The 15281-nt window shown below is 40.7% G+C and overlaps 1 protein-coding gene across 1 annotated transcript in view; it reads left to right on the top strand.

Annotated features, from left to right (window-relative positions):
• The window catches only part of smpd3 (sphingomyelin phosphodiesterase 3), a 65845-nt gene that overhangs the window by 24073 nt on the left and 26491 nt on the right, over positions 1-15281 (top strand). The window contains exons 2-4 of the mRNA XM_034587384.1: positions 9340-10048; positions 12655-12900; positions 13041-13998. Coding sequence (XP_034443275.1) covers positions 9747-10048; positions 12655-12900; positions 13041-13998 — 1506 coding nt within the window. The 5' untranslated portion in view covers positions 9340-9746. The remainder of the gene's footprint in view (positions 1-9339; positions 10049-12654; positions 12901-13040; positions 13999-15281) is intronic.

The raw sequence follows: 15281 nt of genomic DNA, 5'->3' as shown, positions 1-15281 counted from the left end.
ATACAAACTGTGTAACAGCATCATACATTTCAAACTGCAGCTAGTTATGTGTTTAATTGGGAGGACTGATGCAATAGTTTCAATGCAAGGAGTTGAAGTTTCTGACCAGTAGCAGATTTTTAAAATTTTTAAATTGAGTTATTTAAAAAAAAAAAAGTACCAAAACCATGTTGTGTTCCCTCCTGCTTTGAGTCATCCTTGTCCCATTTGTTGTCATGAGAGCAATAATGTTGCTCAAGAGCAGGTGGCAGCAGGTCTTGATCTGATCAAATTACCACACTGATTACATTGTGTCTCATAGTGATGGTATTATATGCTACCACTAACCACATTATGCAACCACAATTACACAGACAGCGGAGACAGAGAGACGGAGGCAGAGAAGGAGGGTGTGATCTCTTGATATAGCTCAAAATACTCACTGATATTTTTAAGTGTAGGAGATACTGAAACTGAGTTTAGTAACAACAAAGGGAGAGGAAATATGCAATGTGTAAAAGTCAGTCATTCAGGCCTCAGCCTCTCATTTCTACAAAATGGGTGCAAATAATATTGTGAGCAGCAGCCTCTGGCACAATAACTCGTGAGTGGGACAAAGTCATGTATGCAGTATTAGTGGCCAGAAGCACATGTGCACACAGGTCACGGTGAAAGCTACAGAAACAATACAGTATGACTGATAGCAATATGAGCAGGTGGGGTCTGGGCTTGGTGTTTGATCACAGAGTTAATGTTATCTCTTTAACTCACATCACAGAGTTAAATGTCCCGGACTGAGAGTCCTGCTGAGAAAACTCAAATAGTTGTTTTTGATTTCTGCGTGTATCTGTTATTTTCTGCTCACTGTAACCATACCAGCCGCATGGCTTGGGATGGGTCACTCTGGTCTAAGACTCTAATTGCCAGATTTCCTGCAGATTCTCGTGATACCCAGAGAAAAATCCTAATGAACTAGGGATCATTTTCCTTTTCTTCTCGTTCTACCACCAGGTTCAACCTTTACTTCGTCTACACTTGTGACTAAATACAACTAATGACATACCAATCAGCCTCATGGAGGTAACGGTACTTAGTGTTGCTAATCTTGAAGGTAGAAGGGGCAGGCTACACTTTGAATAAATGCTACAGACACATACCACCCTCTCCAATCGGCTCTTTCGTCACAGCTACGCACATAAACGTGCATTGCCCCACAACTGCTAGAAGCCAACTTTTCTATGTCTCGCATGCTAACTAGCGAGTATAGGTAGCAGTGTATGTCTCTCTGGCTTGTGAGGACTCCAGTCATGCGGAGTGAGAGCAACGACAGGGAGCGTACAAGTTTGCAGCCAATCATTTGATTCAATTGGTTGTGTTTATAACAGTCCTGTGAGGGCCCCTGACACCGTTGTTTTTCTTTTTTACTCAGAACTTTGTGTTTATGCATGAGTCTGAAATTAAGCATTTGTGTCATAGGGTCACATTTCCACAATTTTGGCCTCCACATATAGACAACCTCCTGAGACGAGCTATAATACAGCTGACAAATTACTGAGGGCAATTAGCTTCTTTCCGCTCCACTGTTCCCATTGGTCTAATTTCAGCCAAGATTGCTTTGTTTGTTGATGTAAATATGTAGCTATTGACAGAGCTCCAATTATTACCTGAAAAGAAATATAACCATCCTTGAAAATAACCATCGCTTGTTTGGGGTTGAGTTGCCCCCGCTGGACCTTAAAACATGAGCTAAGCACCTGACATGTTTCACTGTACACTGTGTGTGTGTGTGTGTGTGTGTGTGTGTGTGTGTTTGTGTGTGTGTGTGTGTGTGTGTGTGTGTGTGTGTGTGTTTGTGTGTGTTTGTGTGTGTGTGTGTGTGTGTGTGTGTGTGTGTGTGTGTGTGTTTGTGTGTGTGTGTGTGTGTGTGTGTGTGTGTGTTTGTGTGTGTTTGTGTGTGTGTGTGTGTGTGTGTGTGTGTGTGTGTGTGTGTTTGTGTGTGTTTGAGAGCGAGAGAGAGCCACAGCTGTGTCCTGACTGCCTGTTCTCTGTAAACTGATGGGCAGCTACACTAGTACAGTTACTGAGTACATGTGACTGGGTCACCATGACAACAGAACTCCCTGGAGCATGCTGAGAGCACAGTGACGTCACTGGCCTTTGCATGTGCATGTGCATGTGTGTGTGTGTTTGTGTGTGTATGTGTGTGTGTGTGTGTGTGTGTGTGTGTGTGTGTGTGTGTGTGTGTGTGTGTGTGTGTGTGTGTGTGTGTGTGTGTGTGTACAGTATATGTGGCATTTGCTGAATTAACTGTGGGTCCTGCCAAATCTACTGTGCGATAGAAACAGACACAGGAAATTAAATGGTCTGTAAATTAAAAGAGACGATGAAGACTATAGGAAAAAAGAGAGAGAGAATAACGGGTGGAGCCAAAAGACTGACAAAGGAAAATGAAAAGACATATTAGATGCAGAGAGTCTGATACTGCATCCTAGCACTATCTTATTTCTTCCACATGGTCTTATTTGTCTCACACTACTCCCCCATTGATTATCTGAGCTGTGTGTGTACTTCGCCCAACTCTCTATTCTCTCTACTACATAACAAAAGAAGGGCATTGATTACTGTTATTCTCCATGCAGCCACGGAACTACAATGTACTGACGGACTCACAAGAACACAGATGCAGGTTTATGCTTCACAATGTGCATGTACAAGTACACCCAAATACACTCACAGACAAAATCTTTACTGATGGACTCAAGCCACGTGCACACACACACACAAACGCACAGACACACACACACGTGCACACGCACAAACAGTGAGCACACAGTTTTTCTCCTGTTTATCCAGACAGACAGTATTGATTGTGGCTGAGGGAGGGTGGAGCGGATCTTTGGGGAAACTTTAACAGACTACAGCTCCCAAGCCGACACAGTCATTTATCACTCGCTTCCTGGTTGTCGATCCGTGGGGCCCTAATGAGCTTCTCAGTACAGTGAGGTGTGCATCATTTAGAGGATGTGTTTGGGTTGGGATATGTATGAATAACGTTCCATTTCCACTAACAATTAAGAAACAATAAGAAGATTGGAGATAAGGAAATGTGACCTATGTAGTTACAAGGTAGTGTCAGGGGTCCTGGTTCGCAGCTTCTATCCACCATAATGTGTCATATTTAATTTCATTTCATTCATTATGTATGTAAATGAGGAAAAGGTCATTTTGAAGTGTTGCTGTTTTTTGTCTCAATAGGAGACAAACTCCCACACATCCCTTTGATTAAAGCACCACTCATCACACTATTGTACTCATGCTGGGCACTAGAGTTTTCATCTCTCTGTAATGTAAAACAAGCCCCATTTCTGGATTCATGAACAGCAGGAGACACACAGCTAACAAAATATTTACTTGAAGTAAATCATATTCACAGTGACTGTTTGTTCTTTGGCACCTGTCAGAATGTAGTAGTCATTTTGGATGAGGTGTATTAAATGAGTAATTGTAGAAATACATGGCACATGAACAAGGTTGTTGGTTTATCCATTTCTACGGAACATATATCTTGCAAACTGCTACAGAACAATCTGATCGACTTCGCACTTGGTGTGAGTGTTCGTAGTGGTATGGGAAGTGCAGTTCGGTGCGATTATGGACACATGTAGCGTGCCTCAATCCTCCTCATGGACCAATTTGAATCCTCTTCTATGGTTAAACTACAGCAGCATTCTACAACTGGGTCAAACCACAGGTCATAAATCAGCGCCACATAATTTTTGATTTTTTTTTTTCTTTTCTTTTTTCTAATTAATCATATTGCACTGACCCAGACATTCACAGTTGCTGTTGATGCTGGTCACAGCAACATTCAACAGAATCACTTTCTGTTTGGAAAGTTATCTTTAAAGTAAAAACACATTGAAATTCTTGCTATTTTATTTGACTATCTGCTGAAAGTCAACATGCAATTTATGAAAAATAACAGCAGTTAAGTAAATCATATAGAAAAACATTGACTCTAAAGTCTTCATTGCAGATAAACCAGGTAGGTACAGATTCTAACTTCTCTCTGCACCATAGAGCACAAAATCAATACAAAGTGACAGTACTTTGTAGAACTGTTTGACATGGAATAATCCTAAAGTCGCTCCAGAGCATCACCACATGCCAAGCATACCGCCATGTTTAGAGCGAGCACTGCTCTAGTAGTGATATGATTAATTGTACAGGGCCTGACAGCTCAATGTTTTTGACCTAAATCAGACGAAAAAGCCAAATGTTACAACTCAGTCACAAATGAACACTGAACTTCTAGGAAGCCTGAAGGTCTTTTTAAGTTTGTATTATTAGCCTTGGGTCGTACCACTCATACATTAATTATTATCGTTGGATAGCTAGCTAACATAATGTGAGTTAACTTGCTGAAAGAAAGTTGAGCTCATACAGTCAACATGTGACAAGGGTGGGTTTGACTTTTAATCTCAAGGAGAGTTAACACAACGATAACTCACAACTTCAGTGTAAATGTTTTTGTTGTTGTTTATCGTTTTTCCTGTCCAATGTGATGTCAGTGTGGAGACTTCTGTCTCATGTCCAGGATATAAGTCATGTAGGAAATTAGGTTGTCTAATTATCTTCCTCTTTTTTATATCTCATTAAATGTTTTTTTTAAATGTCAATAATCACCACAAAAGATAAATTTTTAACTTTTTGGAACTGATAGAGCTGCAAGGTGTGTTATGTGAACAGTGAAGTGAGAAACTCAAATAGGATGATCACACTGCATGCATGGGTTCCCTTCAACTATACATAGCATTTTGGCATATTTCAGCAACATTTTTTGGTCAGGCACCTGTTTACAGTAATAAATACAGAAGAAGAAATGAGCAATGGCTGTTGAACATAATTACATGTTAAGGGGCTTCAGAGGAAGATCGTCTTCTCAGGAATTGCTACAAAACAGTACTTAATTTTGTCTTATGGCCAATAAAGCACCATATCCGCTGGAGGTGTTGGTTGTTTCCCAACAAAAACACTAAAGCGCTAATGTACCAGTGATGGGCAAAAAGGCAATTAAAGCAGTTTTAAACAATGCTTACAATCAACAATTAAGCTGACTTAATCAAAACTGTTTCAATACAGTGTGATGTCATATCAGAAGAACCTGTTGCCCTCTGTCGTTTCAAGCAACACGAACAAAACATGAACCTGAAAAAAGTGGGGCTTTGTTGAGGAGAATTAATCTCTATGTGACCTATGTACATCTAAAGTTATAATTCAAAACCCGATGGCCCACACACCATACTACAACAACACTATTGTCTGTGAAAGTTGATCAGTAACAATGATTCAACTGCGTAATAAGACCTCTAGCCCCAGTTTGGCTGTTACAAAGCATAAAGGTGGTTTTCAAGATATTCTTTAGAACAGAGGTCTTCAACAGGGAGTTACTGCAGGGGGGTCGCGAAATATTTGGTTGATTAGACAATTTAAAACGTTTTTTTAATTACATTTTTTTTTTTCCACAAATTTAAATGTCTTTAAATACACATTAACATGAATCTGTGAATTATTTTAATAGCTCAGTGTTGTATGTTTGTATGTTTATAAATGGCAGTGGCACGGCCACCCTGTACCTTGCACATGTTTAAAATAAAAACATGAATATATGAACCTGTGTATTATTTGAATAGCTTAGTATTGAATGCACAATAACAGGGTAGCTATGTTTATACATGGCACTAGGCCCAGTTTAATATAAAACACAGTTTTATACAATATATATAGTAGGGGGTCCCTGCTCCATCTCTCCATCAGTTTGGGGGTCCTTGGCCTGAAAAACGTTGAAGACCCCTGCTTTAGAAGAAGATATCGTGCACGGCCACTAAAGACAGAGGAGACACTTCAGTCTCCCTCTGCAGGACACAATGCTTGTTTCCTATTAGTCATTGTTCCTCTGGTAGTAGGATTTCAAAAGTAAACAACAGTGGCTCTAATTAGTAGCCGCCGGCACCCAAGAATAATGCAGTATATTAAAGGATTTCTCTCTGGCACTAAAGTGTATAAATGAATTATGCACTGCTGTGTTTCCCATGATGAGGTCAGGTTGTGTTCGCTGATGCTGTAGCAGCTCTGATTGGTGGATGTCTTTCTCTGTTTGTTGATGTTGTCTGCAAATATAGAAAGAAAATATTCTCACCATCTGAGGAATACTTGTTCTGTTTAAAGGAGATTTCACGCAGCAATTTAACAGAAATGTAAAATTAGCGTAGCCTCTCTTTACATTTCGGTTTGAGATAGTAAATCCGTGATTAAAATTTTTCATATCAAAGCATGTCTATGTATCATTTTGAAGACTAGTGCAGTGCCTGTTCTAAACCCATCTGTTTGCAATGGGCTGTTTGCTTGACCTGTGGTGACGCTGGTTGCAGCTTTCTTTCTTTCTGTTACTCTGACCTGCAGTAATTGAGCCACGGCAAGTAAAGACCAGCTTCAGAACTCAGTCTACAGAACACTGAAGCTGCACCACTGCTGCTGCGCAAAGAACTGCTCGAGGTGTTTCTTCAAAGTTTGGTGAAGCTCAGCTCAGTATGCAGAACCCTGACCTGTGGAATCGAAACAAGCGCTGTTGTTTGAGACGACAACGTCACTTAAGCCCTTTCAGATATCATTTAAAAACTCACAGAATTGACTAGGGACTCACTCTAGAGTTTGTCTTTCACATATGAACAATACAGCAGTAGATTCTTTCTCTCAGACAGGTTCACAACAGCACAAGTCTCAAGAGCATTCACACACATTCAGCGGCGCTGCTATATGCTGCGATTTGTCTGTCACACCATTCACACACTTTGGTTTATTATCTTACCCAAGGACACTTCGGCATGTGGACTAGTGGAGCTGGGGATCAAACCACTGACCTTGGGTCTAGTGGATGACCCGCTCCATCCCCACAGCCACCTCTTTGCCAACATGTTTTTCTTTTGTTTCGTTTTTTAATCAGTAACTGTATAAATGTACAAACAAAACTGACATTTCTGTTGAATCATGCATTACTTTTTCTTAATGAAACTTAATACAATGAGCCAATAATTGCTCATAATAATGAGGAATGGCAGCAAATTGCATCACCAGGCAGTGGTGCAATAAGTGAATTTGTCTGGATTAGAGTTTATGTAGGGAGGTAAACCATCTGCTTGCTTCCTTTCATCAATTCATTGACTTTTTCTCTGCGTGCTCAGTCCCTTTCTTCATGCTTAATGGAGTTTCATGATTAGTAGGTTGATCAATAATATTTACTATCTTAAATATACAGTAACTACAGGTCATAAACTCAATCCTGAGTATTTACCCAGTTAAAAGAACTGCTGTCGCTAATCTGCCTTCACACATCAACTCAGAAAGCCATTCAGACAGTGAAACAGTCTGTCTGGCAGCTGGAGGCACAGCAGTCCAGTCATGCTACTCAGGCCCAGTGGTGAGTCAGCAGGTCCTGTCCTCATGTCGCGTTTGGTCAACCACGACACCAAAAAGTCAGTCAGCAGCAGGCAGCAAGTCAGTCATTTTGCTAAATAACATAAATCATTGCTCTACACAAAGGTTTTGAGCATAGAGGAGAGGATTAGTGGAATGCAGGAGGCAGTGGTTATTGTAATTCTGATAGAGATGTGCTATTGTCATTGTGAAAGAAAAAGCAGACTGTAATGATAAATTCTGGTGGTGTTCAGTTGAAAGGTGTTCTTGCAGTGTATATATATTCCAGGCCATGTATCAGCCTTGTCTGTTTTTATTTTTACAAATTCAATAAATATTACATTATTTTTGTCTTTCAATTTGAAATGCTTGCTTCTGTTTCTGAGTCACCTGGATGAAGACTTTATTGCATGCTCTCAAATTATTTGACTGTCGTTCATTTAAGAGAGCCACTCACCAGTGTAATTGGAGACAGTGCTGCATGTTTTAATATAGGATGTGCATGTGCCACATGTTAGCATCTTGTGTGCACATCATATGATGAGCAATTGGGTTCAATAGATTAGTGAGTCATATTGTCGTGCTGGAGATGATACACTGCAATCATTTAAAGGCTGGAGGTTGTTGAAGCGTTGCTCTGGTGGTCCCTGTGGAGCATGTGGGGTTATACTGAGGTCAGCGCTCTCCCGGAGTCTTTGAGTCACCCCGAGCTGTTGACATGAATGAATGAATCTAGTCATTAGTTATTAATACAAGTGGAATTGATTATCTTACCACTCTGGATTGTGATGGTAAAATCATTCAAGGACTTAAATTTCTGGTTAAGTCATCTGTAGGCAGAAGGTAAATAAGATCTCTTAAACAGCAGTAGGTCATTCTCATCACGAATTTACTGCAACTATTTCCACTAGTATTTCAAATTAATAAAAAAAAACTTTAGTATAAAATATGGTGGCATCATTTCTGTTCTGTAAGAAAAGACACTTTACTTATCCTTGTGCTCTCAGAGGCTATAGCCCCTTTTAAATCAAATGTATAGTATAGCTACATGACTATACATGACTAGTCTGTCATATAGCTTTGCTATAAAGTCTATTAGAGGTTAATTGACCTGTATCCACACACCCAGTGCCTATATAACATTTTGTACTGAATCAGTTAGCCTAATCTAATTAAGGAAACCTTGCCTCCAGGTAGATTTTCTTTTGTATTAGCCTGCTTGTTGACAGACAACAAGCTAGGTTTAGATCCACTAGAGACTAACTGCAATATGTGTTTAATAATAAAAAATAGCTATATTCATGCTTCTAAAGAAAACCAAAAACTTCACTTTACATTTTTTTAACATAATGTATACAAAATATACATAAATAAATATACATACATACATATAATTCTGCTTCCATCCATAATACCAAGCGTACCTGCGAGATGAATGTGTGTAAGAATATGTGTGTGACTGGATGAATGTAAATTAAAGCACTTTGAGAGGCCATTAAGACCAGAAAATACAAATGCAGTACATACTTAACAATTACATTAAAATGAGATCCATTGTAATATAATTTGTCTCTCATCAACTGGATAACATTTAATTTAATCCATCAAAGTTTTGATAGGAAATGTCACTGTTGAAAAATTGGATGTCTTCTAAAATAAATAAAAATGAAAGATAAAGACAATTATCATATCCAGGGGGCAAAACCTATCATTTTATTTTATATATTTGTATTTTATTTAAAGGTTAATTCTGTACCCAGCATGTCTACATCAGAGCTCGTGAATCATTAATCTGATTCTTTTTCCTTCCTCTCTCCCCCTCCCTCCCTCTCTCCCCCTCCCTGTCTCCTTCCTCTATTCTTCCATCAATCTGTTCACTTTCTCCAGATCTTCTAGTTCTGGTGATGTTTGAGAGTAACCCCATCCAGAGGTTGTTCGAGTCCTGGCAATCATAGATCCATCGTCAAGGGAAAGGCTCTCATCATGGCAACCCCCTTCCTCCAGTCTGTGCTCCTTGACCCCACCTGTAGAGGGTGTAATTGCTAAGGGAGTTAGTGAGACTTAGACACTTTTGCCTGTGAAGATAAAATCACATAAAACATGTAGTGTAGCTTTCTCCAAGGAGGGGGGAGGGTCTAAAATTGAGTCTGGTTTATTTAATTTTTTTATTATTTCTGTTTCTCCCTGGAACAGAGTTGTACTTGTTTAAACATTTTATGTGGGTGTGGACAGAGTGTGTGAGGTGAGGAGAAAGTGACAGAGAGGAAGAAAGAGAGAAAGAAAGATTGAAAGAGATGGTCCTCCACACCACCCCTTACACCAGTGCCTGTCTGCACTTCCTGGATGGCTTATCGTGGAGCTTGGTGTTCCCCTGCTACTGGCTCCTGGACCGGCTCCTGGCCTCATGTGTAGCCACCTCGTTGGAGAAGCGCCAGCGCTCCCAGGACCCCTGCTCCTTCCTCACCCTGTGCGTCCTGATCTCTGCACCCCTTTACTTGCTCCTCCTCCTCGCCTCCCTGCCTTTTGCCCTTCTGGGCTTCATCATCTGGGCTCCTCTGCAGGCCGTCCGCCAACCCTACTTGTACACCTACCGCAGGTTAGTGTTAATATTGGTGGCACAGATGTCTCTACTACGACTGATTGTTGTTGTCAAGTTACATAATAAATGAGACGATTGGTAACGTCTGCATCAAAACTGTGGTATTGTTAGTGTCTCCAAATTTAGACCAAATCTCACATACTGTGAAACTTTGACATGCTCCATTTGAAAAGACTCAACTCACCAGAAGTGATTTGTTTCAATAGTTTATAGTATTCATTTGTTTTACAAAATATATTTTGATGTGAAAAATACCATGTTGAGTGATGATTTACTATTAAGTGCAGGACCGGACACTGGGGTATGGTGAGGGTAAATGTAGGCATCAGAGACATTTTGGTTAAGGTAATAGAAAGAGTTTGTTTCTTGACATGTTGATAAAGTTACCATTACATTTTTTTATCATTTAACCAGCACCACGATCTTTCCCTAACCTAAATAAAGTGCCATAACACTCTAAACAAAAACATTTTAGTCAGTGGAGTGGATATCAGATTTGAAGAGCAGTAGAAAAAGAACTACAATACAATGTTGTAGGAATATAACATTGTGCCACTCTCCAGATACCTTAATGGTGTTGACTAAGGTTTGAGTGACCATGAAATATCAGGGAGTCTGGAGTGTGTCATAGAACTCTTAAGGTTCTAGACCATGGAGATAAAATAAAATAATAGACATCAACTATATCAAAAGAACATTTCAGTTCAAAACATCCAAGCCAATTTTGCAGAAACCTTGCAACAGACCAATGGCTCTGATACAATTTAATAACCTGATTGAAACAGATACATTGATGGCCATTACAAACATCTATGGTTTTGTTAAATTGTCCTGGAAATTACTATATTATGTTGAGCCTTGAGGATATCATTATAAGGAAGCTGCTGGTAAAAATAATACTCCAATAACAACATTTTGTATAGATTTATTATTTTAGGTGGGCTGTAACAGATTATTGACAGTTAATTGACATCTCACTCACTCACTACCTTTTCTGGAAACAGCCTGTGACATTGCCATGTGTCTTCAAAACTATGCATTAAAATTGATTTTTTTGAATCAATTTGAGATCAGTGATATAAGCCGTGCAGTTGAGTCATGCTTCATTTGATATCAAGAAAGCCGGTGGTTCAGATTGCCTGAGGATTTCAAGAAGTGTGCCTATTGGTCTGGCCTCCAGCTGTCAGGCTCAATCAGTTCTCAGTGGGTGTCTGGGCTTCTCACCATAACCACAAACTATGAAAAAGTGTTTGCTGTGGTAGAGCACCACTCTCCTCTAGCTACTCAGCAGGCTCACACAGTGTGATAGATGTTCCCCTTTGTTTTTTTCAGTAATTATACTGCTCTCCCACTTCAATGTACTAGTGGTTTGTTGAATTTAAGGGGTACCACCAGTTTTAACAAAATAAGATGTGGCCCGGGAGAGTGCAGGAGCAAAAAGCCAAAGGATTTATTAAATACGGTTTTATTTGAAAAACATGATAATGAATTTTTTTTTTTTTACTAAAGAAAGGTGTATAAACATTTGAAAGTCACCTAAGCAATCATTTTTTTCAGTTAGCGTAGACAGTATTCCACTTGAGGCCTATACTGCATAAATCTTCTCAAAAATAAACAACCATTTTTGTAATAGGAAGAAATGGTGAATTTAGAAAAATTGGACCCATTTCCTTGCATAACCACAACCTGTGTATCCGTGGAGGGTTGATGGTGCTTCTCCACTTCTACATCTGCAAGACATGTAGGTTCATCTGTCTGTCTGGCAGTCAGTAGACTGAAAATGTAACATTAGCAGCAGAGCTACAGGAACTCAAGGTGATATCAGGTTTATTAAAATGTACACCATTTTTTCCTCACAGAGCAACTAATCTGATCAAGAGTAGCCTAATAAACCATAATTACACTTTCAAAGATTCATCTTATACAATAGTCTGCACCAGGGCCTTCTCTCATGCTGCACCCAAACTCTGGAACTCCCTTCCCCACCACATCTGCACACTGGACTCCATTACAAAATATAAAACTGCTCTTAAAACCCATCTGTTTAAACTAACGTACTCACTCTAAATCCTTTTCGATCCATCTTTATTTCTGTTAGTTACAATTATTGATTTTATTTATTTTCAAGTTCTGCTCTTTGGCACTGTTGGTGGTAATTATGTTCTATTACTTTTGCTGTTTATGTATGTTTTATGATGATTGTATGATGTTTTGCTGTTGATGTTATCGGATGTAAGGTGACCTTCCCTGATTGCGATGCTCGGCAACTGTTAACCTGTGACTTCCTAATATATACGATATACAATATGTGGCATTAGTGAACACCACCTATGTGCTAAGGTGCGCAACTAACGTAGCAGCAGCAACATTGATTTAACTTAGCATCATTATTAATATAGCAAAGAAGACTTAAAAATTGTCTACAACTTAAAATGAACATGTTAATCAACGACCACAACATCCAGTCTTTATGCTTAGCTAGGTTTAGCAGAAGTGAAAAAGCATATTTTCTAAACGGTCAGACCAAACCTTTGATACATTATGTTTAGGGGGTGTTTTCTCCAGTCTGACTTAATGTGATATTTCTTTCTTATTGTGTGCAGACCAGACAAACACCAGGCCGAGCAGGGCCAAGCAGGGGGCATAGGTAATGCCGAATGGAGGCCACAGGGCAGAAGCTTCTGTTTCTGTAGTGCCAATGTATGCCTGCTGCCCGACTCCCTGGCCAGATTCAACAACCTGTCAGACACCCACAGGAGAGCCCGTGAGGTGGGGAAGAGGATCCGCAATGGTGCCAGTCGGCCTCAAATAAAGATCTACATCGATTCGCCTACCAACACTTCCATCAGGTGAAGAGAACTTCCTGCTGGGCTCCTCCTGCTTGTGTCCTAACAGCTGCAGAACCATTTATTTCCATCAGTAATATCAACCAAACAAAAGTATTTTCAATAAATCTTTCTTTGCTTGCCTCTTCCTGTCTTTTCATCAGTGCGGCATCCTTCAGCAGCCTTGCCACAGGTTTCCGTCGAACCTCCTCTCTGGACCAACGTCCAGAGCAAACACACATCACAAATGGTCCAGCCGACACTGAAGCTGAACCCTTCACTGAGTGCCCAATTCACCCCGCAGGTGCTGCCGACTGCCCTGTTCACCCTACTGCTGGAGATCAGGGCTCCTCTGGATGCCCGCTTCACACAGATGTAGTAGACACGACGGCAGACTGCCAACTCCACTGTGCAGGGGCTAACAACAACTCTGACTGTCCCGTTCACACCTCAGGAGGGGCTACAGACTGCCCCATGCATTCGACAGGGCATCAGAACGTCCCTGGCCAGGATGATTGTCCCTTACATGGTGAAGGGACGCAGCCAAAATCCTCCACAGACTGCCCACTTCACACCTCAGGTGTTCAAATCAGCATCAGCGCACCAGAGCCTGACCCTGAGGAGGAAGAGGCCGAAACAGGGAACCATCGACCTGGGGATCAGGGAGGAGGAGACACAAGCAGCATGACTGCCTCCAGGGAGTCCCTTGCTCGTTACCATGGAGGTGACAGTGGCGTAGGGATAACCTCCAACAATACTCTCTCTCATGTTCCACGTACTTCAGTCTTTAAGCGCCAGGGAAGAAAACGCCGCCATGGGGATGAGACGTTCGACCACGACATCTCTGCCTTTTTCCCTGCCAACTTGGATTTCCTGGCTCTACAGGAAGTGTTTGACCATGGATCGACGACTAGACTGCGGAGGCAATTGCATCGCTACTTTCCCTATGTGCTGAGTGATGTTGGGCGATACGGCTGGAAAGGCTGCTGCTCCAGGTTCAAATTCCTGAACAGTGGGCTGATGCTGGCCAGCCGCTACCCTATTCTGGATGCGCGGTACGAGTGCTACCCTAATGGGAGAGGAGAGGATGCACTGGCAGCCAAGGGGGCCCTGTTTGCTAAGGTCAGAGGTTTTACTTTACTTTTACTTACCCTGGTTCTGTCCTGTAAAGCCTGTCAACTTCACACTAACAACAGAACTTTGCACGACATAGTCCAAAACTTAAGATTTAGTAAAACTAGCCAACCAGATACAGTGTGCTCCTGCCTTATATTGAATGCAGTAATTGTAATATTACATAACACAAAAGTGCTTGGAGAAATAAAAAATCACCTAGAAGTAAACAATAATTATTTTAAACCTATCTAGACTGGGCTAGCACTTGTCACTTGTCTCTCAGGGCTGTGCAATATTAACTGTTGAATACTACCGTATGTGTCTATGCTGCAAATGCTGCTTGGTGCTGTTTCAACCAATCCTGCCAATCCTGTCATCTCTGATGCTATCTACATGAATTTGGAAAAGTGCTAATCTAATCTGCCCATTAAATCTATTTTAACTTATTTTACATGTGTAAAAGAGGGTGTGAGTGTTCAAGAGAGGGAAAGAGTGTCATATTTAAAATGACCTGCCAGCTGTCTGTATTGTCACCGCAGAGCTTTGTCGTATGGTATCCTGTAGGAAAAGATTTCATCCAAATTCTTATTCTCAGATCTGATCGCTCACCCCTGTAAAAGCGATGACACATCAGTATCTGTCTGCTTTATCTACCACTACTACAATGCTGTTGGACTGAAGAATCCACAGATTGCAGACAGTACTTGGCAAATACACTTACTTACACCCACATCACTTCACCTATATTGTGATGAGTGCACAAATCCCGGTTATTTCAGACCGCTCAGCCTTTCCACCAATGCTGTGTGGAAAAAGTAAAAATACATGTTGTCATGTGTTTTCAAGTCTGCCCAGCATTGAATGTTTTATAAAAAAAAAATGTATATATGCATTAAAGGGATAGTTCACCTAAAAATGAAAATGCAGTCATTATCTACTCACCACTATGCCGATGGAGGGGTGGGTGAAGTGTTTGAGTCCACAAAACACTTTTTGTGGACTCAACCACAGGGGTAAACAGCACTACAGGCAAATCCAATACAAAGGAAGTAAATCGTGACCGATTCTTTAAATTAGCCTAAATGTCCACTGTGATCCATGATCGCCGTTTCGAGTAGAATTTGAGTAAAATTTGAGGGCGAGGCTTACGGACACATGGATGACACCGCAGGAGCTGTATGGAGGTGTGTTATGTTTTATTCTTCCGTTTTTTTTCTGTTTGAAGAATCGGTCCCCATTTACTTCAATTGTATTGGATGTGGCTGCAAAACTGTTTACCCTGAAACTCC

This window comes from Hippoglossus hippoglossus, chromosome 6 (genome assembly GCF_009819705.1).
Source record: "Hippoglossus hippoglossus isolate fHipHip1 chromosome 6, fHipHip1.pri, whole genome shotgun sequence".
Lineage (NCBI taxonomy): Eukaryota > Metazoa > Chordata > Actinopteri > Pleuronectiformes > Pleuronectidae > Hippoglossus > Hippoglossus hippoglossus.
This window is presented reverse-complemented; position numbering and strand designations above follow the sequence as displayed.